The sequence below is a fragment of the Pongo pygmaeus genome, chromosome 2 (genome assembly GCF_028885625.2).
Source record: "Pongo pygmaeus isolate AG05252 chromosome 2, NHGRI_mPonPyg2-v2.0_pri, whole genome shotgun sequence".
Lineage (NCBI taxonomy): Eukaryota > Metazoa > Chordata > Mammalia > Primates > Hominidae > Pongo > Pongo pygmaeus.
The window spans coordinates 57,555,825-57,581,274 of record NC_085930.1 but is presented as its reverse complement, the minus strand read 5'-3'; the positions used below and the strand labels follow the sequence as shown (position 1 = coordinate 57,581,274).

At 49.4% G+C, this 25,450-nt stretch overlaps 1 protein-coding gene and 1 long non-coding RNA gene across 3 annotated transcripts in view; one reads left to right on the top strand and one right to left on the bottom strand.

The window, feature by feature from the left end:
* The window catches only part of ITGB5 (integrin subunit beta 5), a 122,875-nt gene extending 110,355 nt beyond the window's left edge, over positions 1-12,520 (top strand). For both annotated transcript variants that reach the window (XM_063661682.1, XM_054480965.2), the window contains exons 11-15: positions 1,587-1,809; positions 6,383-6,483; positions 9,149-9,268; positions 10,925-11,091; positions 11,770-12,520. In XM_063661682.1, coding sequence (XP_063517752.1) covers positions 1,587-1,809; positions 6,383-6,483; positions 9,149-9,268; positions 10,925-11,091; positions 11,770-11,865 — 707 coding nt within the window. In that variant the 3' untranslated portion in view covers positions 11,866-12,520. The remainder of the gene's footprint in view (positions 1-1,586; positions 1,810-6,382; positions 6,484-9,148; positions 9,269-10,924; positions 11,092-11,769) is intronic.
* Positions 1,672-6,687, bottom strand: LOC134739161 (uncharacterized). Its single transcript, XR_010125690.1, has 2 exons — positions 6,361-6,687; positions 1,672-3,167 (listed from the first exon to the last, which is right to left on the bottom strand). It is a non-coding gene; the product is annotated as an uncharacterized LOC134739161 (long non-coding RNA).
* Positions 12,521-25,450: the final 12,930 nt, after the last annotated feature.

Below are 25,450 nucleotides of genomic sequence, written 5' to 3'. Positions count from 1 at the left end.
GCCTCTGATTGTGTAGAAAATGGAGACTCCACTGTCAGGCCCTTGGTCCCCTTGGAAGATGGCGCTATCTAGTCTTTTCACAATCCAGGACGCTCACACTCCAAAACACTCACACTCCAACACACCCTCACACACACTCCAACACACACTCTCACACTCAAATAGACACACACATACATCCTCCCTACACACACCTGCACTCCAACACACATACACTCACACTTCTACACACACACACACACATGCACACTTGCACCCACACTCACACAAATACATCCTCACACACACTTGCACTCAAACACACACTCATACACACACACACACACATTCCTCTGAGCCACGTGATATTCCTGCCCCTCACACCTGCTGAGTGGGGGCAGCACCCGCCTCTCCACCCTTGCAGGCTATGGAGAGGACCCCCTGCAAGGAAGGGCGAGGGCATCCCCCTGCAGGTTCTCGTCCTGGCTGGGTGTGCTCATAGGAGGCAGTAGACTCTAGCGTTAAGATCATGGACTGTGGAGCCAGACTCTCTGGGTTTGAGTCCTGGCTCTGCTGCCACTAGCTGTGTGACCATCAACCATTGCTTCATCTTTCTGAGTCTTTGTTTCACCTCATATAACAAGGACAATAATGCCTGCCCCATAAGTCGCTGTGCGGACTCATCACATTTCTATGTGTAAGGTGCTCATATAGGAAGCACTGGTGAGTGTTAGCTGCTGCTGCTGCTGCCGTTCTCAGCATCTGCTCCTAAATCATCCATTTCTGGGTTTTGGGTCCCTGGGCAGGAATTCAGCTTCTAACCAGGACTCAGGGAGAACCACCGTGTTTTCTGCTATGGCTGTAACAGATGACCGCAGATTCAGTGACATAAAGCAACACGGATTTATTTTCTTACAGTTCTGGAGGTCAGAAGCCTGAAATCATTTTCACTGGGCTAACACGGAGGTGTCGGCAGGGCTGCACTCCCTCTGAGGCTCCCAGGGAGCATCGGCTTCCTGGCCTTTGCAGCCTCCAGAGCCGCATTCCTTGCATTCCTTGGCCCTTGGCATCCTCCCGTCTTCAGAGCAGCAGCCAGCATCCTGCTTCTGTTGTCCCACTGCCACCTTCCTCTGTAGTTCATCTCCCTCACTCCCTCTCAGAAGAACCTTGGTGATTACATTTAGGGCTCACAGAGACAATCCAGGAGAATCCCTCATCTCAAAATCCTTAACTTAATCTCATCTGTGAAAGCTCTTTTGCTGTAGAAGGTAACATTGATTGGAGTGGGAACATATTTGGGGGCCATTATTCACACAACTGAAGCAGGAGGAAGCTTCCCTGGGTCCTGGCCCTGTGGCCCAACTTGGCCAAGTTCTGGACCAACTTGGAGCACCAGTCTAGACCCAGCCCAGCCACACCCACTGCCAGGGTTCCCTTCTGTCCCTTCATGCTGGCTCTAGGCCCTCTATCTCCCCAAATAGGCTCTGAGGGCAGAGTTGGTGTTCCATTCTCTGCTGAATCCCAGTCCTGGCACGTGGGGCACCAGATGGTTATGTGCTCGTGTGTAAAGGTGAGCAGGTGCTGATGTGCCACATGTATCCTTTTAGGCCATGGCGAGTGTCACTGCGGGGAATGCAAGTGCCATGCAGGTTACATCGGGGACAACTGTAACTGCTCGACAGACATCAGCACGTGCCGGGGCAGAGATGGCCAGATCTGCAGCGAGCGTGGGCACTGTCTCTGTGGGCAGTGCCAATGCACGGAGCCGGGGGCCTTTGGGGAGATGTGTGAGAAGTGCCCCACCTGCCCGGATGCGTGCAGCACCAAGAGGTACTGGTTCCACCGACAGCCCCACCTTACTTCTCACCCAGGCCAGGCCTGTGGTCCAGCCAGGCAGCCCTTAGGGCTGGCTAGCTTCCACTCCTCACCTCCTGCATCTCCCACCCAGCAAGCCTTGCTGGGGAGCCGCATTCTTACCAACAGTAACTGAAACTGTGGCTTTCAAATGCTGGTTCCATAAGGGTTTTGTAAGAAAACAAAAACAGAACAAGAAATACAAAACTGCTACTCTGTTCCTAAACAGGTTTAGAAATTACGAAATCACAGAGTTAAATGAAATTAAATTGGTATTGGTAACAAAAATAGCACCTTCTCAGAGCCTTGAGTGTACTATTGTGTGCTTTCACAGGAGAATACAGTGTGCATCTTTTTTCAAATGAATTAAATCCCCCACACTGATATCTCCCAAACACTGTTTCACAGAACCCTTATGGGAAGTGTTGACAAACATCATCAGAAGGTAAATTGGAAAGAGGCCGGGCATGGTGGCTCACACGTGTAATCCCAGCTCTTTGGGAGGCCAAGGCAGGTGGATCACTTGAGGTCAGGAGTTTGAGACCAGCCTGGCCAACATGGTGAAACCCCATCTCTACTAAAAATACAAAAATTAGCGGGGCATGGTGGCGCGTGCCTGTAATCTCAGCTGCTCCGGAGGCTTAGGCAGGAGAATGGCTTGAACCTGGGAGGCGGAGATTGCAAGATCGTGCCACTGCACCCCAGCCTGGGCAACAAAGTGACACTCCATCTCAAAAAAAAAAAAAAAAGTAAATTGGAGAGAAAGGCACCCGACCCAGATAAGGCATGCCAGAAACCACTGCAATGGCTTTTGAATTTTTTGCTCCATTTATACAGATAATAGAACGCAGGCTCTGTGCTGCTGCTGAATGCAGAGATTGTCTAGACCTGGGCCCCAGCCTTCACTGACTCGGCCACGGCCTCCCATAGCCGTGCTGACCTCCTCCTGCTCAGCCCCGCATGCTCCACCAGAGTGCAAATGAGAGGGAATTACAGAATGATGCCCCTGGAAAGCAGGAGTGACATTTGCTCTTGGAGTTAGCTGGAGAAACAGCTGTGTCATCATTACCCATGCTAAGGAGGAAGGGACACAGAGGATCAGAAACAAATCATAATACAAACGTCGCTTCTCTTTGGCTGAGGAACGCATCTGTGATTTTCTCTTGGCAGATTTCCCTTCCAAATGTCTGGCTCGGGCTGATAATGAAATGAGTTCATGCTCTCTGCGCCTGCAGCGGCTGCTGGTCAGTCTGTGCTCGGAAACGTTCTGGGTGGCAGAACCCCTGGTTGGACATTTGCCATAAATAACCCAGGCGTGGGTAATTGAAAGCTGGCTGCAGATGGAGAGACAAGATAGACAGGGCTGGGTTTTAATGTGTTTAATTGGAGGAGATGGGGGAGAGTAAGGAAGAAGAAAAACAGATTTGCTTTAGACCTGCTAAGAGCAGAGAAAAAACAGATCCAAGTAGAAACAGCCCGGGGAAGGTTAGGATCCTGGATCTGGAGCCCAGATAGCTGTGGCCATCCCACCACGGAGTCAGCCATTATCCACGTTTTGTAGCCAAGGGAGGTGCCCCCACCTCCAGCTCCTAGCAGCAGAACCTTTTTGAGTCTATGCTTCTAGTCCTTGGGGCACACTAGGTTAATGGGGAGTGGGGGTCAAGCTAGGACAATACACATGGAGCTCATCAAATGAGTCTTGCCTTCCTATGGAGCAGCAGGCAATGGAGGATTGGCTTTAAGTCAAAGGCCCAGGGGAAAACAGCTCTAGCTTTAAATGTTTAAAGCATTTATTTCTTAGAAGACATAGACTTAATAATTTATTATTCATTACACAATATGAAGGGAGCAAGGAGAGCAAAGAGATGCCACAAGGGAATATCACGATTCCTTTTTTTTTTTCTTTTTTTTGAGACAGGGTCTCACTCCGTCACCCAGGCTGGAGTGCAATGGCACCATCAGCTCACTGCAGCCCTGAACTCCTGGGCTCAAGCGATCCTCCTGCCTCAGCCTCCTGGGTAGCTAGGACTGTTGGCTTGTACCACCACACCTGGCTAATTTTTATGTTTTTGTAGAGACAGGGTCTTGCTATGTTGACCAGGCTGGTCTCAAACGTCTGAACTCATGTGATTCTCCCACCTCAGCCTCCCAAAGTGTTGGGATTACAGGCGTGAGCCATTGCACCCAGCCCACTATTCCTTCTTATTTGTCTCTGGGCCACACTGACCCTTGTCTCTTTCACAGCCTAGGTGAAACTTTTTTTTTTTAAACGAAGTCCTTTTGATGGTGACTTACGTCAGAGTCTGTTTTTTCTACTTGCTGCTTGTTAAGAGGCACCAGGTTTTGAATGTCCTACGTCTTTTTTTTTCTGGGGGTTTCAGGGCAGCCAGTCTTCATTTTCTGGATCTAACCAACCACACTTTTCACTTTGGGTGAGTTCACACTCAACCCCAGCTGATTTCAATTAATAGGATCTCAGTGCAAAGTCTCTCTAAACAACTTAATTTTTTTAAAGGGCAGACTTATTTTAGTACATGACTACAATATATTACAAGTTTCAACCAGTACATGGGGCATATGAGTTAGACTGATATGTCCACATGGATACTTAGGGAGTGTTTCCTGGAAGCAGCCTGGAGCTATGGTTTAACAACAGAGAATCAGATGGCAGGGACAGAAAATCCTGGCCGGGAGAGAAAGCAGCCCTCTTCTCAGCCCTGTGCTAATCTGGGAGGCTGGTGTGGGGGGGAGGGTGGGGGATTGGGGGCAGCTGGGTCAGCATGAATGACTGAAGCTGGAACCACCCATTCCTGGCCCCCAGCCAGGTCTCAGCTGCCCGCCTTCTGGGGCTGTGACTGTGGGGAGAATTACCATCTTGTTTCTAACTTCAGAATATTTCCATAAAGTCAGTCCCAGGAGAGTGGGATTTTGTAGCCATTTCAGGGATGGCTGAGCTCCTAAGCATGTTAGAACCTCTTAGAAGGCCTAGTCTGAGAGCTGGGACACCTGGCTGCAGAACCTCAAGTCCTCCTCCGTAAAATAAAGGGGACTTAGTGAAATGGTCTCAGAGCTCCCGTCCAGTTCTGCTCCTCCACTTCACAGTTTCTGCACTGGAAATGTTTCAGTAGCTGGCCTCTTAATCCCAAGGAGTTAAGAAACAGATGATGATAAAGGCACTACATTGCAGTTGCACATCCCTCTGTATTTTTGCCAGAGAGCTTTCTGGACACACAGCCCCTTTGGTCCCCACAGGCCTGTGGGGGCACGGTGGCTGTTCCTCGTATAGCTGAGGTTCTGAGGTCATCCCCTGCACTCTGATGGCCTCCCCGGCACACCTGGCTCTTGAGTCCTGACCCGGTTTCCTAGGAGCCTCTCCTGGTGTCTCACTCTCCTCGAAGGCCACCAGGCAGCACTGTATCACAAAGTCCCTGAAAGCGACATGCCCCAGCCCACTCCTCCCTGGAGCTTCGAGCTCACCATCTTATAGCCCCATCCCCCAGCCACCAGAGGAGCCTGGGACCTCTCCCCTTGAACATCAGCTTTACAGCCCCGCAGCCAGAGCTTAGCTCTCCACCCTGTGACCTCAGGAATCCTGTTCTCCCAGATGTCTCCTAAGACAGAGAAAGAATGTCTGGAACTTAGTTTTGATGATATAAAGTATAATAATGACCATTTAATTGAACGTTGTAGTTAAGCATTTTCACCCACTATCTGAGCCACCACCCGCTGTTAGCCTGAGGTAGGAGGAGAGAGGCTCAAGGTGTCACTTTTTGGCTGCTCATCCATTTTCTAGAGGAGGCCCCTGTTAAAGAACAAGGGTTCCCTGGGAGGAGCCATCACCCTAGAGCCTGCGCCAGAGCCTAGTATAGACTGATTCGTGGGTAAGTGGGCAGCAGGCCCCGGGGGACCTGACAGATGGGCTCTGTCTGAGAGGGAGAAGGGGGCTGGAGCCCGAGATTCTCCGGGACAGTGGATCTCAGCCCTCGACATGCATCAGAATTGCCCAGGAAGCCCGGCCCCCGGAGGTGTGGTTGGGCCCAGGTACTGGGATTTTCTCTCGAAAGCTCCCTGGAGAGTTGAACATGCAGGAGGGTTGAGATCCCCGCCCTGGGTGATGACCAGGGCATGATGTGGGGAACTGGGACAATGTTGGGGCATTGAGCTCTGGCCATGGGAGTGTGAGGATCTCTGGGAGGCCAGGAATACTGTTTTATCACCCAGAAACCTCTGGCTTGGAGCAGACTCCTCACCAGGCATTAGATGGACCAGAGTGCAGATGGATTTGTCTCCTGGTGTCAGAATTTGAAAGGTCTGCAACTTGACATGTAGACAAGACATGCCACTAAACTCACACAGGCTACTCCAAGAACCCTTGGGCTTCCTCCCATAACAAGAAGAAAGGCAGAGCAGAAACATTTCCTGAAGCTGAACATCTGCAGCTGGAAAGAAGTGAAAGCCTTCCCAGGTCCTGCACTGTCAGGAGCTCATGGACAGGTGTGGGACTGTTCTACATTATCTGACACCCACCTTTATCTCCTCTTTTCCAAAGAGATTGTGTCGAGTGCCTGCTGCTCCACTCTGGGAAACCTGACAACCAGACCTGCCACAGCCTGTGCAGGGATGAGGTGATCACATGGGTGGACACCATCGGTGAGTGTGCTGCTGCTGCCCGGGCAGCCACGGTTTTTCTCCTTCCTGGGGAGGAGGGTAGTTTTAGCCTTGAGTCAGGAGGCACCGCCCAGCCTTCCTGGGCATAACTGTGGGCTCCCCATGAGGAGCCGGTGCTGGAACCCTCATCCACAGCTGATGGGAATGTAGAATGGTACAGACTTTGGAAAGCAGCTTGGCAGTTTCCTAAAAAGTCAAACACAGAATCACCATACAATGTGCCAATTCCACTCCCAGGTATACAGCCTAGAGGATTAGGTCCATATGTCCATATAAAAATATGTACAAAAATGTTCACAGCAGCATTATTCACTATAGCCAAAGGTGGAAACGAACTGCGTGTCCATCAACGGATGAATAGAAGAGAAAACAAAGTGTGGTCCATCTACACAGTGGACGCTATTGAGCCACTAAGAGGTGTGAAGCACTGATACACGCTGCGGCACGGTGAGGCCTGACCACAGTGCGGGGCGAAAGCAGCCGTGTATTATATGGTTCTGTTCATATGCAATGCCCGACATAGGGAGAGCTATGGAGACAGAAAGCAGATTAGTGGCCTGATGCTAGGAGAAGGGAAAACTGGCATTGACTACTAACAGGTATGGATTTCTTTCTAGGGTGATGGAAATATTCAGAATTAGTGGGAATGGTTACACAACATTGTGAGTTCAGTATAACGACTGATTGTACACTTTAAAATGGTTTAAATGGTGAGGGGGAAATTATGCACCTTGAAAGGGAATCTGCGTCTCAGGCTCCCCTCACTGGCAGGCTTCCCCTCTATCTTCACCTCTGGCTTCTGCAAACTCCTGGCCCCCAGCTGCCTGTCTGTCTTGGTCCTAACTTACATCTTTTGTAGACTTCGTTGTTCCCACCTCCCTATTTTGACAGACTAGTCATGGCTTCTGAGGGCTTTTTGTCTTCGAGACAGGGTCTCTGTCACCCAGGCTGGAGTGCAGTGGCACCATCATAGCTTACTGGAAGTCTCGACCTCCTGGGCTCAGGCAAACCTCTTGCCTCAGCCTCCCAAGTAGCTGGGACCACAGGCATGTGCCACCATGCCTGGCAAATTTTTGTATTTTTTGTAGAGATGGGGTTTCACCATGTTGCCCAGGCTGGTCTCAAACTCCTGGGGTCAAGCAGTCCACCTGCCTCAGCCTCCTAAAGTGCTGCCATTACAGGTGTGAGCCACCATGCCTGGCTACTTCTTAGTATTTGAGCTATATATGCATCCAGCGCATATTCATTGAGTGCCTACTGTGTGCCAGGTGCTGTCTGTCTCCTCAGGAGACTGTGCGGAGTGGACCAGTCTGGTTCCTCACATGCCTGCCTTCCTGCCCCTGCTTCTGTCTTGCGGCTCAGGGCCTGGCCGACCTCAGGTTCTGCCTGCAGACCTGGGCTGGTTGCCCCTAACCAGGCACACATGGTCAGAGAGGGAAACAATGCCTTCCTGTGGCCCAACGACTGGTTCGCTTGGTTCATTGCAGTGACAGCCGTTCATGCACAGCTGCTTCCCAACCCAGTCCTCTGAGATAGAGCAGCAGACAAAGCTTATGTTCCAATCCATCATTTACCCTTTTTCTTCTTTCTTCCAGGCTTTTTTCATACACACACACTCACATGCTCACTCATACTCACCCAGCCCAGAAGGGAGCTGAGACAGAAAGTCCAGGGTTTCATGTCTGATAACCACACTAATTCATCTACTTCCAGGTTACAGCTCCGTCTAGCAGCGAGGTTGAAAAGGTTAAAAAGGCAAGAGCTGGAAAGCATTTACCGCCCTAGTGTTCACCTTCTGTTCCTCCCCAGGACCGACTGCCATCGCCGCCGCATTTCCTCACCCCTTGCCTCACTTTGCACTTCCCCTAGTTCCTTTCCTTCCAAAAAACAGCCTGCTAACCCTCTCCCAGGGAAGCCTTGGAATGTAGATAATGCCTGGAAAGGGGACTGTGACACTCCCACCTTGGGGAATGGCAGCGAGGGGGCAGGGAGTTGCTGAGGCAGCTTGAGGAAGGGGCTTCTTAATATGGAGGAGGGAGGCTGGGCCGCGTTGAGGGCTGGGCTGGGGACAGCCTGAGCTGCACACTGTCTCACTTTATCTCCGGGCATGGCCACCACAGTGGGCACCCGCCTCTCACCCAGTGTCCTCATTGCCCTGTGGTTCTTTTTGATTTTGCATCCCAGGAAGGAGTTGCTGCCTCTTGGCCTCTGTGGCCAGCTCTCAGCCCCAAGTGGCCTGGGCTGTTTCTCAAATATGAAGCCCCACTCAAGCCTCAAAGGGGGCTGGGATGGTTTCTTTCTTTCTTTATCCCTTTAATTTCCGTGGCCAATTCATTCACCCATTCCCACCCCGAAACCATTAAAACCTTCTGTTATTTCACATCACCCCCGACTAACACTTCAGAGGCTTGGAGATCCTCTAATGTGTTCCACGTGTCCCCAAAGCCATCTAAACTCAGCCCTGGGCCTGCATTCTTGGTGTGAGAAACCTGAACTCATCTTCAAAGGCCCAGCCTCCCCTTAAGACTTTCTGCCTGCACCCCCCATGGCCTTTCCTTCTTCAAGGCGCTCGGCTCCCTGCCCCGACCATCAGCGGCTGTGGGCTGCTCAGAGAGACTCAGGCCATTCCCGCTTGGTTTTCTTCCAGTGAAAGATGACCAGGAGGCTGTGCTTTGTTTCTACAAAACCGCCAAGGACTGCGTCATGATGTTCACCTATGTGGAGCTCCCCAGTGGGAAGTCCAACCTGACGGTCCTCAGGGAGCCAGGTAGGTGAGGGCTGCGAGGGCTCGGCCCACTCAGCCAGCCCTCAGTTCTGATTTCTGATGCCATTCCCTGCTCTGGGACCACTGCCCTTTCTCTCCTCATCTGCCTTTTCAAACTCCAGGGAGAGGAGGGATACAATTTCTTATTTTTCTTTTCTTTTTTTTTTTTTGACACAGGCTGTCACTGTGTCATCCAGGCTAGAGTGCAGTGGTGCCATCACAGCTCGCTGCAGCCTTGACCTCCTCGGGTTCAGGTGATCCTCCCACCTTAGCCTCCCGAGCAGTTGGCACTACAGGCATGCACCACCACACCGGGCTAATTTTTGTATTTTTTTGGTAGAGACAGGTTTTCACCATGTTGCCCAGGCTGGTCTCGAACTCCTGCTCAAGCCATCCACCTGCCTTGGCCTCACAAAGTGCTAGGATTACAGGTTTGAGCACTGCACCTAACCAGTACAATTTCTCATGAAGATCAGATCTGAGGTCACTGCTGCTCCACTCCTAGAGTTTAGAAGAAAGATAAATGTGCAGCTGGGGGCCCATTCTTGGGGCAAGCGCTAGTGGGGGTGTGAGTCAGGGCAATGGGAGTTATAGAAGGATAGGGTCCTGTCCCTGGGGAGGGTCTCATCTTGGAGGAGCACAGAGGTGAAAGTAACCACAGAACATACCTACCCTGCACAGCCAAAGGCAGCAAGGAGCTGCTGTGTTCTGCAGGAAGGGTGCAGGGCATCTAGACCACCAGGGCTGGGCAGGGTATCACTCAAGTCAGGGAGCATCCAACTCCACACACAGCCTGGGCGGGGCCACTGCTGCTTCCCAGCATGGATTCCAAGGACAACGGAGCACTGGGTTCAACATTCCTGCTGCTCCCATGCTCAGCTCCCAGAACCACTGAAGACGTCAAGCTTTAATCCAAATACCAACATTCTGCCTCTGCTTGGACCCAGGGACCAATAGCCTTTGCCTTGGAGTAACTGGAATATCTGATACCACCCCTTACATTCTTCTTGGGGGTGGGGAGGCAGGGGTGGAGCAGAAAAAGATTTGCTGTCTTCAATTGACAGCACTGCAAACTATTTTTCCAAATTGAGCCCAACCACATAATGTGCCTTCCTGAGGCCAGAGGCAGAGAGAAGTGTGGTACCAGCCTAGGATGCATGCCTGTAAGAATGAGGCTTTGTTTCCAAAGCTGTCTCTGAGGTTCTTTGAAAACAAGCACTTTTACTCCAAGGGACTCCACACTAAAGGCTTACAAATGTTGGCCCCCAGCCCAGACCTTGTGGAAGTGGCTTCATGGTACCTCCTGCCTGCCCAGTCTGCTCCTGAAACCATGTACATGAAAGCTGAGCGGGTCCAGCATCCCGCAATGGAGACTGGGCCAGGCGGGGCGTGGGTGCTGCCCATGAGGGGAAAGGCAGCCCTGCCCCAGGGCTGTCATCTAGACTTTGCCACACTTGCTGTGTGACTTTGGAACAGTCACTGTCCCTTTTGAATCTTTCATTTTTCGTACATTGGGGAAACCTTCCTGAGGACCTAAGGGAGAGCTGAGGAGAAGGCCTTTGGAAGGGGTGCAACTTTCATCTTGGAAATGCCTGCAGTTGAGTGAGAGGGGCATGGTGATGCTAGTGGCTTTGCTTACCATGCTTCTGGTCCCCCCAGAGTGTGGAAACACCCCCAACGCCATGACCATCCTCCTGGCTGTGGTCGGTAGCATCCTCCTTGTTGGGCTCGCGCTCCTGGCTATCTGGAAGCTGCTTGTCACCATCCATGACCGGAGGGAGTTTGCAAAGTTCCAGAGCGAGCGATCCAGGGCCCGCTACGAAATGGTAAGCATGTGGGAAATGGGAAGCAGAGGAGACTTCAAGCTCAGAGGCGTGGTTGAGTTCAGTGGCATGTTAGCCACTGACATTAGAGGCTCACTAATGTCTTTGGCATTAAAAACAAAAGAATCAACACCAGAAAGGCTGTGCCCAGTTCTGGACAGAGAGAATTGCACAGCCCCGGTGCAGAGTGACCTGCACAGATCCCTGTTCCAGACCCAGGTCAGGAAGGTCATGGGGGCAGAGGTGCTGGGCATGCCTCAGGAAGAGTCTGACCAGTCTCAGAGAGAGCACAGACCGACAGGAAAGCTCAGATTCTTATGGTCCATTACAACACTCACACCTGCAGTCTGGTCACCCCAGGCAGACTGCAAACGCCCAAAGGACTGAGCACAGAGTCAGTTTCTGAACCCGGGCTTGGTTTCTGTTAAAGCTGGAAGGGACTTCAGAGACCTTTTGACCCAACTCCTCCTTCCAGAGGTGGATAGTGAAAGCTTAGAGAAGGCGAGGGCTTTCCCAGGGAACACAGAGCTGTCCTAGAGCCCACGGCCGTCTCCTCCTGAGTGCTCTGCCTGCTGCTGTCGCGGGGGGCTGACCTGGGAAGGGACCCTAGGGCCTGTGTCTGTCGGTTTGAGTGTGTGAGCTAACATGTGTCCTCATCCTCTTCCCCACCATACTCTGCAGGCTTCAAACCCATTGTACAGAAAGCCTATCTCCACACACACTGTGGACTTCACCTTCAACAAATTCAACAAATCCTACAATGGCACTGTGGACTGATGTTTCCTTCTCCGAGGGGCTGGAGGGGGGATCTAATGAAAAGGTCAGACTAAAACGCCCTGCATGGCTGCTCGGCTTGATCACAGCTCCCTAGGTAGGCACCACAGAGAAGACCTTCTAGTGAGCCTGGGCCAGGAGCCCACAATGCCTGCGCAGGAAGGTGCCTGGCCATGTCACCTGGCTGCTAGGCCAGAGCCATGCCAGGCTGCATCCCTCCGAGCTTGGGATAAAGCAAGAGGACCTTGGCGCTCTCAGCTTTCCCTGCCACATCCAGCTTGTTGTCCCAATGAAATACTGAGATGCTGGGCTGTCTCTCCCTTCCAGGAGTGCTGGGCCCCCAGCCTGGCCAGACAAGAAGACTGTCAGGAAGGGTCAGAGTGTGTAAAACCAGCATACAATTTGGCTTTTTTCACATTGATCATTTTTATATGAAATAAAAAGATCCTGCATTTATGGTGTAGTTCTGAGTCCTGAGACTTTTCTGCATGATGGCTATGCCTTGCACACAGGTGTTGGTGATGGGGCTGTTGAGATACCTGTTGAAGGTACATCGTTTGCAAATGTCAGTTTCCTCTCCTGTCTGTGTTTGTTTAGTACTTTTGTAATGAAAAGAAACAAGATTGTTTGGGATTGAAAGTAAAGATTAAAACCAAAAGAATTTGTGTTTGTCTGATACTCTCTCTGTGTTTGTTTCTTTCTGAGCAGACTTAAAATGGTGCCCCCAGTGGGGATTGAAGTGACCGTGTACTTCCTCAGGGATGGGACACAAGCTGGTCTGATACTCCAGACAGCAGCTTGTCAAGTAAGCATGAGGTGCTCGGGGCAGTCAGGGCTGTGCAAGGGGTAACACTGAGCAGATACCTTTGGCCCCTTCCAGCTTTTACTGACAGAGAGTTCCAGGCTAGACACCATAAAAACCACCCCTTGGTCTCTCCCTCCCTTGTTCTGAGGGGCTGAGGCTGGAAATAGATTGTGCAGACAAGCAAGGGTTGAGTGGTAGTTCCCACACAAAGTCATCTCTTAAACATCATTAGCAATAGCAGTTCCCTTCCAAGGCCTCCCTTCACTCCCGAAACACTTATGTCCCACACAGGCCCAATGCAAAAAAACACATTTGAGCTTTTTTCCTGCAGGGCCATGAAGTCCCCTTAAGTTCCCATATCTGAGATGGTTGTCTAAACCTCTCCCCTTATGTACAGAAGAGGAAACTGATTCTCAGAGAGGGGAAGTGGCTTGCCCGAGTGTTAGGAGGTTACTGAATGACAAACTGTTCCTAAGACCCCATCTCATGCTGGCCAGAGGGCCAGCCTCCTCATTCCTGCTTGCTCTTAGAAAATCTTTCACTGATCATTTTTTGTCACTGGAATAACTTCAAGGTTATTATGCTTTCATTCCAAATGGATCTGTCCTCAGCTCTGGACCCAATTCCCCTTACTTCATTTTGGCAAACAGTAAGTCAAATAGTCAAATGCCTGTCACTACATAGAACTTATTACCTGGGGTAAATATGAACAGATTGAGTTTCCTTCATCTTGTGTAAATAGGATGAAATAGAGACCTGGTAACTTGGTGACACTGTTAAACTCTTTTTGGGATAAAGCCAAATGTAAATGAAAACATTAAACAGATAAATTGTGGCGTTGAGACTTTCTGAATTGAGAAAAATAAATGTAATTTTGGAAGAAACTTTGGGTTTCTCTCCTGTTTAATTTTGGGTTTCCTGGAGACAAATCATTAACTGGCTCAGAATCTCATTTTCTGTAAGGGCACGCCATTCCATTTTTTTTTTTTTTTCTGTAAGAGAGGGTCTCACTGGGTCACTCAGGCTGGAGTGCAGAGGTGCGATCTCAGTTCTCTGCAGCCTCAACCTTCTGGTCTCCCGTGATCCTCCCAACAGCCTCCTAAGTAGCTGGGACTACAGGTGTGCACCATCATGCCCAGATAATACTTTGTTTATTTTTTGTAGAGACAAGGTCTCACTATGTTGCCCAGGCTGGTTGGTCTAGAACTCCCAAGCTCAAGCGATCCTCCCACCTTGGCCTCCCAAGTGTTGGGATTACAGACGTGAGCCACCGTGCCTGGCCTGGGCACAACATTCTTGAGCCACAGATAGCAAAGGAGGATTTGTTCTAGTTCCACTTGACGTGGAAAGTGGGGGTGTTTTCGTCTGACGCCGAGGGATAGTAGGGAACCAGTGCTCACGGTGCCTTGCTGCCCCCTGCTGGAAGCTCTTGGGATGAGCTGTTTGGAGATCTGACTCCCGCCGACCCAACGTATGATTTTAAAGGTTATCCAGCGAACTGCAAGTGACCACAAAGATAATCTATTCCAAACGCTTCATTTCACAGCCCACCCCCAGATAGGTCATTTTGTAATTTTAAGATATTTTTATCAAAATGGGCCTTTGGCCGGGCACGGTATCTCATGCCTGTAATCTTAACACTTTGGGAGACCAAGGTGGGAGGATTGCCAAAGCCCAGGAGTTCGAGACCAGCCTGGGCAACACAATGAGACCCTGGCTCTACAAAAAAGAAAAAAAAAAAGTTAGGGCGTTCTCATTCACCTTGATTGACTAGTACTTTATTAAACTACTAATCGCTACCTCTGCCAGGGAAGAAATGTGATTTTTAAATTTGTTTAATTAGGATCAAAGCTTCAGGTGGTTATCAAGAAACTCTTGGGATGAATTTCAGGTAAGAGCAAACAGATGGGGAAAAACTGGCAGGGAGGACAGAAGGTCCTTCTCTGCTGGAGTATGCCCTTTAGCTCCTCCCTCTCCCTGGAGGACATCCAATACCATGGTTCCTACTTGCTTCTGAGGACATCCTTGTATACTCAGCTGTTATGGAATGGATTGTGTCCCTGCAAAAATGCATTTGTTGTAAGCCCTAAAGCCCCAACGTGATAGCATTTGGAGATGATGGAGCCTTTAAAGAATGAATTGCGATTAAATGAGGTCATAGGGTGGCACCCTAACTCAATGCAGCTGGTGTCTTTATAAGACCAGGTAGAGACCCCAGGGCTGCAGAGAGGAAAGGCTGTGTGAAGACACAGTGAGAAGGTGGCTGCCTGCAAGCCAACAGGAGAGGCCTTAGGGGAAACCATTTCTGCTGACACTTGATCTTGAACTTCCACAGCCTCCAAAACTATGAGAAAGTACGTTACAGTTGTTGAAACCACCCAGTCTGTGGTATTTTGTTACGGCAGCCTGAGCAGACTAATACAGCTAGTAACAAGCTTTGAGACTGGCAGAGAGGAGGCGGGGAGAAGTAGTAAAAGACGCAAAGGCAGTGACAGTGAGTGTTGCGATGAGGCTCCGGAAGAGGTGTTGCACCTGTGGGGTGTGAGGTGCCTGAGGAAGCTGGGGGTTTGTCCAGTGGGCACTGGAAATGCAGATAGGGCATGGCATGTAAACATGCCTGGAGCTGGGTCACTGCCTGCATGGAGGCTGTGAGCACTCAGACAGCTGTGGCCTGGCTGCGACTCAGCTTTGGGGCTCCTCTGGAGGTCCCCCAGCTGAGAAGGCCTAGTTAGGTCTCTCCCACCTGGCATCCTGTTCTCCCCCAGCTCTGGGGCTCCAGACTTCATAGTCAGGACCCCGCTCCTACTCAGGCCTTCAGACCCTCCAGGGGTACAGACATAGAGCTGGAGGGAGAAGAATAGGAGAGACAGCTGAGCAGGCACTCGTGCTGGTGAGGGGGCTGTGCCTGAGGAACAGTTCTTCTCAGACCCCAGAGGCTCTGCCTGCTCAGTTGCTGCTTTGGGAGGGACCCATGGGAAGCAGGGAAAGACAGTCGCTGCCTGGCCAGCCCCATCTGAGAGAGCCACCTCCGAGACGGGTTGGGTGATGTGTCAGTGAGAAGGCCTTCATATCCAATTTCTTTCTCTTGGATGTGAATGTCAGGAAGTCCATCTCTCCCCATGACTGATGCTTCCTTCTGTCATACAATGGGGCCTGTATAATCGGTTTGGTATCTTGATGGTTAGGAAGCTGGGAACCGAATGCATTTAGTGGACCAGAGACTGTTCATAACATGAGGACAAGAGAAAAAGAGGCTCGGGTTCTTAGTGCCACCCTTTTTCCTCTCAACCCAACCCCCCTGCCCCCTCCATTAACAACCCCCATCCTCTTCCTACCTTCCCCCTCCACACATGTCCTGATCCTTCTGATAGATGCCCGGCTGCATAACGTCTTCACTTTAAGATGCCTTGAATTCTTGGTGCAAAAAGGCAAGCTCTAAACTGCAAGGGGCAACCCATCAGGGGCGGCCACCTCACTGACCTGCTAGGGTAAGAGTTCCTGACCCTTTTGGGTCATGGGCTGCTTTGGCATTCTGGTGAATGCTACAGACACCCTTGTTAGAACAATGCCTATAAATGTGTAACAAAGAAGATGCTAAAAAGTCCAATCCTATTTCTCAGGGTTATCATCTCAGTTTGATTTCAAAAACACCCTCCCTGGAAGACACATCATTGAAAGCTTCATTGGTCCCACCCACAAAGAATATCAGACCCCTGTGACTGAAAGCAAACTCCTCATTTGATCCTCACAACTACCCCACAAATACCACATTCAGGGAAGGTATTTCCCCATTTTACAAAAGGGGAGATTGAGAACAGTCACACCTTGAGTGACGGTGAGACCCAAGCTCAAGAATCCCTTCTCTAGAGTCCTCTGCCCTGCACCTGCTCCGGGAAGAAGTCTGACTGTCTCTTCTTATTCCAGAATTCTGCCGCATGATTGGGGAGTCATCTGAGTCTCTGTCTTGGGGGCATACATCTCTACTGAAATAAAATGAAGTGCTCTAAGAGCAGACCGATACATTATAAAATCTCTCTCCTTCCTCCTTGAATCTTTCTCTTTTGTCCTCATCACATGAGCAGTCTCTGGTACACACATGTGGAGGCCAAGGCAACTCCATCTTGGAAGTGAATCTGCCATGTTGACTTCTGATTAACTCCTGTTCTGGAAAGCTCTCTAAGATTTCCAGTTTATCTATTGTTCCTTGTGTAAGAGTAGGTACTAACTAAACAACCTTGATGTTATTGTATTTACCACAAGTTCTGCCCTTAAGCAATTGTCCTACACACCCCTTCTTTTCACATCCATCTTTTCCCTGCGGTCTGTAGTCCTAGGTTTAGGGGATAATGGTTCAGGGATCCAACAACTTGTCTCACCACTGCCCAAGACACAGACATAGCTTCTGTTCTTAAGTCTCTATTAAATATTTCTTTCTGAGAAACTGGGTTTGTCAGCCTCTTTCTCTGACCTCTCAGCTTTCTCAGACTTTGAGGGGTAGGTGTGCATAGGCCTGCCAATGCAGAACAACACACGTTAACAAAAACCCCAAGAACTGTTCTATTTTTTTAAATGAAGGAAGATGACAACTGACACAAATGTCATGTTTCCTCGCATAGAAGTTCAATCCTTCAAAGACTCCTTTCCATTAGGGAGACACAACAGGTTGGCCTGGCAGGATTTCATATCAGGGAGGCCCCAGGCATGAGCTGACATGCGCTGGTTGGCATTCATGTCCTGACACATGATCATAAAACAATTTTTTAGAAAACGTGGGTGATGAGCTGCACCTTAAGGACCCAGGAGGACGGGAAGCCAGGGATACTTGGGTTTTCCTCCCACTCAGTGTCAGGCCTCTAAGTCCAAGCCAAGCCATCCCATCCCCTGTGACTTGCACGTATACGCCCAGATGGCCTGAAGTAACTGAAGAATCACAAAAGAAGTGAATATGCCCTGCCCCACCTTAACTGATGACATTCCACCACAAAAGAAGTGTAAATGGCCGGTCCTTGCCTTAAGTGATGACATTACCTTGTGAAAGTCCTTTTCCTGGCTCATCCTGGCTCAAAGAGCACCCCCACTGAGCACCTTGCGGCCCCCACTCCTGCCCGCCAGAGAACAAACCCCCTTTGACTGTAATTTTCCTTTACCTACCCAAATCCTATAAAACGGCCCCACCCTTATCTCCCTTCGCTGACTCTCTTTTCGGACTCAGCCCACCTGCACCCAGGTGAAATAAATAGATTTATTGCTCACACAAAGCCTGTTTGGTGGTCTCTTCACACGGACGTGCATGAAATTTGGTGCCAGGACTCGGATCGGGGGACCTCCCTTGGGAGATCAATCCCCCGTCCTCCTGCTCTTTGCTCCGTGAGAAAGATCCACCTACGACCTCAGGTCCTCAGACCGACCTGCCCAAGAAACATCTCACCAATTTCAAATCCGGTAAGCGGCCTCTTTTTACTCTCTTCTCCAACCTCCCTCACTATCCGTCAACCTCTTTCTCCTTTCAATCTTGGCGCCACACTTCAATCTCTCCCTTCTCTTAATTTCAATTCCTTTCATTTTCTGGTACAGACAAAGGAGACACGTTTTATCCGTGGACCCAAAACTCCGGCGCCAGTCACGGACTGGGAAGGCAGCCTTCCCTTGGTGTTTCATCATTGCAGGGACGCCTCTCTGATTATACATCCACGTTTCAAGGGTGTCAGACCACGCAGGGATGCCTGCCTTGGTCCTTCACCCTTAGCGGCAAGTCCCACTTTTCTGGGGAAGGGGCAAATACCCCAACCCCTTCTCTCCTTGTCTCTACCCCTTCTCTGCCTTTCCTGGGGCAGGGGCAAGTACCCCTCAACCCCTTCTCCTTCACCCTTAGCAGCAAGTCCCACTTTCCTGGGGCCGGGGCAAGTACCCCTCAACCCCTTCTCCTTCACCCTTAGCGGCAAGTTCCGCTTTCCTGGGGCAGGGCTAAGTACCCCCAACCCCTTCTCCTTCACCCTTAGTGGCAAGTCCCGCTTTCCTAGGGGGCAAGAACCCCCCAATCGCTTATTTCCACATCCCAACCTCTTATCTCTGTGCCCCAATCCCTTATTTCCATGCTCCAACCCCTTCTCTGCTTTTCTGGAGGGCAAGAACCCCCCACCCCTTCTTCATGTCTCTACTCTTCTCTGGGCTTGCCTCCTTCACTATGGGCAAGCTTCCACCTTCCATTCCTCCTTCTTCTCCCTTAGCCTGTGTTCTCAAAAACTTAAAACCTCTTCAACTCACACCTGACCTAAAACCTAAATGCCTTATTTTCTTCTGCAATGCCGCTTTACCCCAATACAAACTCGACAGTAGTTCCAAATAGCCGGAAAACGGCACTTTGAATTTTTCCATCCTACAAGATCTAAATAATTCTTGTCGTAAAATGGGCAAATGGTCTGAGGTGCCTGACATCCAGGCATTCTTTTACACATCAGTCCCTTCCTAGTCTCTGTGCCCAGTGCAACTCGTCCCAAATCTTCTTTCCCTCCCGCCTTTCCCCTCAGTCCCAACCCCAAGCGTCGCTGAGTCTTTCTAATCTTCCTTTTCTACAGACCCATCTGACCTCTCCCCTCCTCACCAGCCCAAGCTAGGTCCCAATTCTTCCTCAGCCTCCGCTCCTCCACCCTGTAATCTTTTTATCGCCTCCCCTCCTCACACCTGGTCTGGCTTACAGTTTCGTTCCGTGACTAGCTCTCCCCCACCTGCCCAGCAATTTATTCTTAAAAAGGTGGCTGGAGCTAAAGGGATAGTCAAGGTTAATGCTCCTTTTTCTTTATCCCAAATCAGATAGCGTTTAGGCTCTTTTTCATCAAATATAAAAATCCAGCCCAGTTCATGGCTCGTTTGGCAGCAACCCTGAGACGCTTTACAGCCCTAGACCCTAAAAGGTCAAAAGGCCGTCTTATTCTCAAAATACATTTTATTACCCAATCTGCTCCCGACATTAAATAAAACTCCAAAAATTGGAATCTGGCCCTCAAACCCCACAACAGGACTTAATTAACCTCACCTTCAAGGTGTACAATAAAAAAAAAAAAAAAAAAAAAAAAGTTGCAATTCCTTGCCTCCACTGTGAGACAAACCCCAGCCACATCTCCAGCACACAAGAACTTCCAAACGCCTGAACCGCAGCGGCCAGGCGTTCCTCCAGAACCTCCTCCCACAGGAGCTTGCTACACGTGCCAGAAATCTGGCCACTGGGCCAAGGAATGCCCGCAGCCCGGGATTCCTCCTAAGCAGCGTCCCATCTGTGTGGGACCCCACTGAAAATCGGACTGTTCCACTCACCTGGCAGCCACTCCCAGAGCCCCTGGAACTCTGGCCCAAGGCTCTCTGACTGACTCCTTCCCAGATCTTCTCGGCTTAGCGGCTGAAGACTGACACTGCCCGATCGCCTCGGAAGCCCCCTAGACCATCACGGATGCCGAGCTTCGGGTAACTCTCACAGTGGAAGGTAAGCCCGTCCCCTTCTTAATACGGAGGCTACCCACTCCACATTACCTTCAAGGGCCTGTTTCCCTTGCCTCCATAACTGTTGTGGGTATTGACGGCCAGGCTTCTAAACCTCTTAAAATTCCCCAACTCTGGTGCCAACTTAGACAATACTCTTTTAAGCACTCCTTTTTAGTTATCCCCACCTGCCCAGTTCCCTTATTAGGCTGAGACACTTTAACTAAATTATCTGCTTCCCTGACTATTCCTGGACTACAGCTACATCTCATTGCCGCCCTTCTTCCCAATCCAAAGCCTCCTTTCCGTCCTCTTGTATCCCCCCCACCTTAACTCACAAGTATAAGATACCTCTACTCCCTCCTTGGCGACCGATCATGCACCCCTTACCATCTCATTAAAACCTAATCACCCTTACCCGGATCAATGTCAATATCCCATCCCACAGCATGCTTTAAAAGGATTAAAGCCTGTTATCACTTGCCTGCTACAGCATGGCCTTTTAAAGCCTATAAACTCTCCTTACCATTCCCCCATTTTACCTGTCCTAAAACCAGACAAGCCTTACAAGTTAGTTCAGGATCTGCGCCTTATCAACCAAATTGTTTTGCCTATCCACCCCGTGATGCCAAACCCATATACTCTCCTATCCTCAATACCTGCCTCTACAACCCATTATTCTGTTCTAGATTTCAAACACGCTTTCTTTACTATTCCTTTGCACCCTTAATCCCAGCCTCTCTTTGCCTTCACTTAGACTGACCCTGACACCCATTAGGCTCGGCAAATTACCTAGGCTGTACTGCCACAAGACTTCACAGACAGCCCCCATTACTTCAGTCAAGCCCAAATTTCATCCTCATCTGTTACCTATCTTGGCATAATTCTCGTAAAAACACATGTGCTCTCCCTGCTGATCGTGTCCGACTAATCTCCCAAACCTCAATCCCTTACAAAACAACAACTCCTTTCCTTCCTAGGCATGGTTAGTGCAGTCAGAATTCTTACACAAGAACCAGGACTGCACCCTGTAGCCTTTCTGTCCAAACAACTTGACCTTACTGTTTTAGCCTAGCCCTCATGTCTGCGTGCAGCGGCTGCTGCTGCTTTAATACTTTTAGAGGCCCTAAAAATCACAAACTATGCTCAACTCACTCTACATTTCTCATAACTTCCAAAATCTATTTTCTTCCTCATACCTGACGCATATACTCCGTGGCTCCTTCAGCTGTACTCACTTTGTTAAGTCCCACAAGTACCACTGTTCCTGGCCCAGACTTCAATCTGGCCTCCCACATTATTCCTGATACCACACCTGACCCCCATGACTGTATCTCTCTGATCCACCTGACATTCACCCCATTTCCCCATATTTCCTTCTTTCCTGTTCCTTACCCTGATCACGCTTGATTTATTGATGGCAGCTCCACCAGGCCTAATCGCCACACACCAGCAAAGGCAGGCTATGCTATAGCACAAGCCACTAGCCCGCCTCCTAGAACCTCTCATTTCCTTTCCATCGTGGAAATCTATCCTCAAGGAAATAACTTCTCAGTGTTCCATCTGCTATTCTACTACTCCTCAGGGATTATTCAGGCCCCCTCCCTTCCCTACACATCAAGCTCGAGGATTTGCCCCCACCCAGGACTGGCAAATTAGCTTTACTCAACATGTCCCGAGTCAGGAAGCTAAATACCTCTTAGTCTAAATAGACACTTTCACTGAATAAGTAAAGGCCTTTCCTACAGGGTCTGAGAAGGCCACCACAGTCATTTCTTCCCTTCTGTCAGACATAATTCCTCAGTTTAGCCTTCCCACCTCTATACAGTCTGATAACAGACCAGCCTTTATCAGTCAAATCAGCCAAGCAGTTTTTCAGGCTCTTAGTATTCAGTGAAACCTTTATATCCCTTATGGTCCTCCGTCTTCAAGAAAAGTAGAATAGACTAAAGGTCTTTTAAAAACACACCTCACCAAGCTCAGCCACCAACTTAAAAAGGACTGGACAATACTTTTACCACTTTCCCTTCTCAGAATTCAGGCCTGTCCTCGGAATGCTACAGGGTACAGCCCATTTAAGCTCCTGTATAGACGCTCCTTTTTATTAGGCCCCAGTCTCATTCCAGACACCAGACCAACTTAGACTGTGCCCCCAAAAAACTTGTCATCCCTACTATCTTCTGTCTAGTCATACTCCTATTTCACCGTTCTCAACTACTCATACATGCCCTGCTCTTGTTTACACTGCCGGTTTACACTGTTTCCCCAAGCCATCACAGCTGATATCTCCTTGTGCTATCCCCGAACTGCCACTCTTAACTCTTGAAGTAAATAAATAATCTTCGCTGGCAGGACTATGCTGAATCTCCTTAGGCACTCTCTAATCAGATGTCCTAGGTCCTCCGAATTCTTAGACCTTTTATACCTGTTTTTTTCCTTCTGTTATTCCATTTAGTTTCTCAATTCATCCAAAACCATATCCAGGCCATCACCAATCATTCTATACAAGTGTTTCTTCTAACATCCCCACAATATCACCCCTTACCACAAGACCTCCCTTCAGCTTACTCTCCCACTCTAGGTTCCCACGCCACCCCTAATCCCGCTTGAAGCAGCCCTGAGAAACATCGCCCATTCTCTCTCCATACCACCCCCCAAAAATTTTCGCCACTCCAATACTTCAACACTATTTTGTCTTATTTTTTCTTATTAATATAAGAAGGCAGGAATGTCAGGCCTCTGAGCCCAAGCCAAGCCATCCCATCCCCTGTGACTTGCACGTATACGCCCAGATGGCCTGAAGTAACTGAAGAATCACAAAAGAAGTGAATATGCCCTGCCCCACCTTAACTGATGACATTCCACCACAAAAGAAGTGTAAATGGCCGGTCCTTGCCTTAAGTGATGACATTACCTTGTGAAAGTCCTTTTCCTGGCTCATCCTGGCTCAAAGAGCACCCCCACTGAGCACCTTGCGACCCCCACTCCTGCCCGCCAGAGAACCCCCTTTGACTGTAATTTTCCTTTACCTACCCAAATCCTATAAAACGGCCCCACCCTTATCTCCCTTCGCTGACTCTCTTTTCGGACTCAGCCCACCTGCACCCAGGTGAAATAAACAGCTTTATTGCTCACACAAAGCCTGTTTGGTGGTCTCTTCACACGGACGCGCATGAAACTCAGCACGTTTTCTCAGGGTCTCTTTTCAGCTCAAGCCACAAGGACTGTAGGCTTGATTTCAGTTGGGAGACATCCCCCATTGGATGGCACTGGAGTTGAAGAGGGGAAGAAGGCAATAGAAGTGAGGAAGAGGTAATGCTATAGCCCAAGAAGAGAGCACAGGGGCTTGGGGAAGTCAGAGGGCAGCAAGATGGTGGGAGTGAGGGAAGTGTCAACAGAAATAGTGGAACTCTGTAAAATATTTGAAGAGATTCTGAGCCAAATATGAGTGACCATGGCCCATGACATAGCCCTCAGGAGGTCCCAAGAACATGTGCCCAAGGTGGTCAGGGTGCAGCTTGGTTTATATATTTTAGAGAGGCATGAGACATCAATCAAATGCATTTAAGAAATGCATTGGTTTGGTCCCGAAAGGCAGAACAACTCAAAGCCAGGGGCAGGGGGGAGGGGTGGGGGGGGTAGGGGGGGCTTCCACGCTATAGGTCAATTCAAACATTTTCTGGTTGACAATTGGTTGAGTTTGTCTAAAGACCTGGGATTGATAGAAAGGGAATGTTCAGGTTACGATCGTGGAGACAAAAGTACTTTGAAGTGTCTTGTAAGTGGCTGCCCTTAGAGACAATAGATGACAAATGTTTCCTATTCAGATCTTAATCTCTTTAGGATTGGGAGAGTCTGGAAGATAAAGATCTAGCTATGTTAATAGAGATTCCTTACAGATGCTAATTTCCTCCCACAAAGAACAGCTTTGCAGGGCCATTTCAAAATATGGCAAATAAACATGTTGGGGGTAAAATATTTTTATTTTCTTCCTTGTCTCATAAGGTTATACCAGAGTCAGGTTGGAAAATAAGTCATGATATATAGGGTTAAATAAAACCCATCTGATAAAAATTTATGACTTGTAGGGCATGACTCCCCAGACCCCTTAGATAGGAATGTGGGCAAGATAAAAAAAAAAAAAATCAGAGTTTAGTCCTCAGAAGGAAGAAGAAAGGATAAGGGAGGAAAGGAGGTCAAAGACTATCTATACCGGTTTTCCTTGAGCAAATGCAATGAGGCAAATTTGAATTTTTAGGCCATCTATTCAGGTTGAAAAGAACCCATATTTTTATGTATTTTTTTTTTCTACTTCAAGTATCTATTCAAGTTGTGGCAGAAAACATTGCTAAGTTCCAGGTAAACAAGGACAGCATGTCCTGTTAATAAACACAATCATTTCAGGATCCCCCCCCGTCTCACCCTGCAGGGCTGCTAAGTGCAGGGAGACAACGCAGTGTTGGGACGTTGGAGGCAGGACTGTGGAGCTGTCTGTGCACATGGGCACCCCCGAAGACATGGTTGTCCTCATGAGAACCTTGGTTGTGTGGCCCATCCACTTCCCACTGACTGTCCTTACCTGACGATTGAGACTCTCAGGCCCACCAGGTCTGCTTCTCAGCTAACTCCCATGCCCTTTTCAGAAAAACAGGAGAATTCAGCTTCTCTATAATGTTACTCTGGAGCCACAGGAAGCTCAGGCCACCTCAGGTTCTGTCCCAGACACACATGGCCTAAGTCCACTGCCCTGCGCCGAGCTGGGGCGAGGGATCTCTGGATCTTCACTGCTCTCCTGGGCTCCCCCCAACCCCAGCGCTGAAAAACATGACACAGACCTCCTCTGCTGACAGTTCCCCACCCTTATTTTGGGTGTGGACTGCCCTTCCTCCCTGGGATTAAGCAGCAGCACGCAAGAGCCCACACCAGGATCTGACTCTGAGGAGCCCTCTGCCTCTTGTCTAGAGGAAGACTTTCCCCTTGGTGGGAAGGAGAGGGCTAGACAAATGTGCTTCTAAACCAGACTTATGCCAAAACCTTGAACTTTAGAAGTTAAAAAATATTCTAATTATTTTGTTTCTCTTTGTATTTCTATTGTGGCCTTCCTTTGGAAGGGTTATGGGGAAAACAAAGGGATTGCAGGGTAACTCACACAAGGCCAAATTACAAATGTGAGAGGCCCTATGATCTAAGAAAAATATGGCATTCTACATCCTGTAACCCAAAATAAAATCTGCATTTAATAAACAGCATCAATTATAAAATAAATGTAAAGAACTCCAACAGGTCGGGCGCAGTGGCTCACACCTGTAA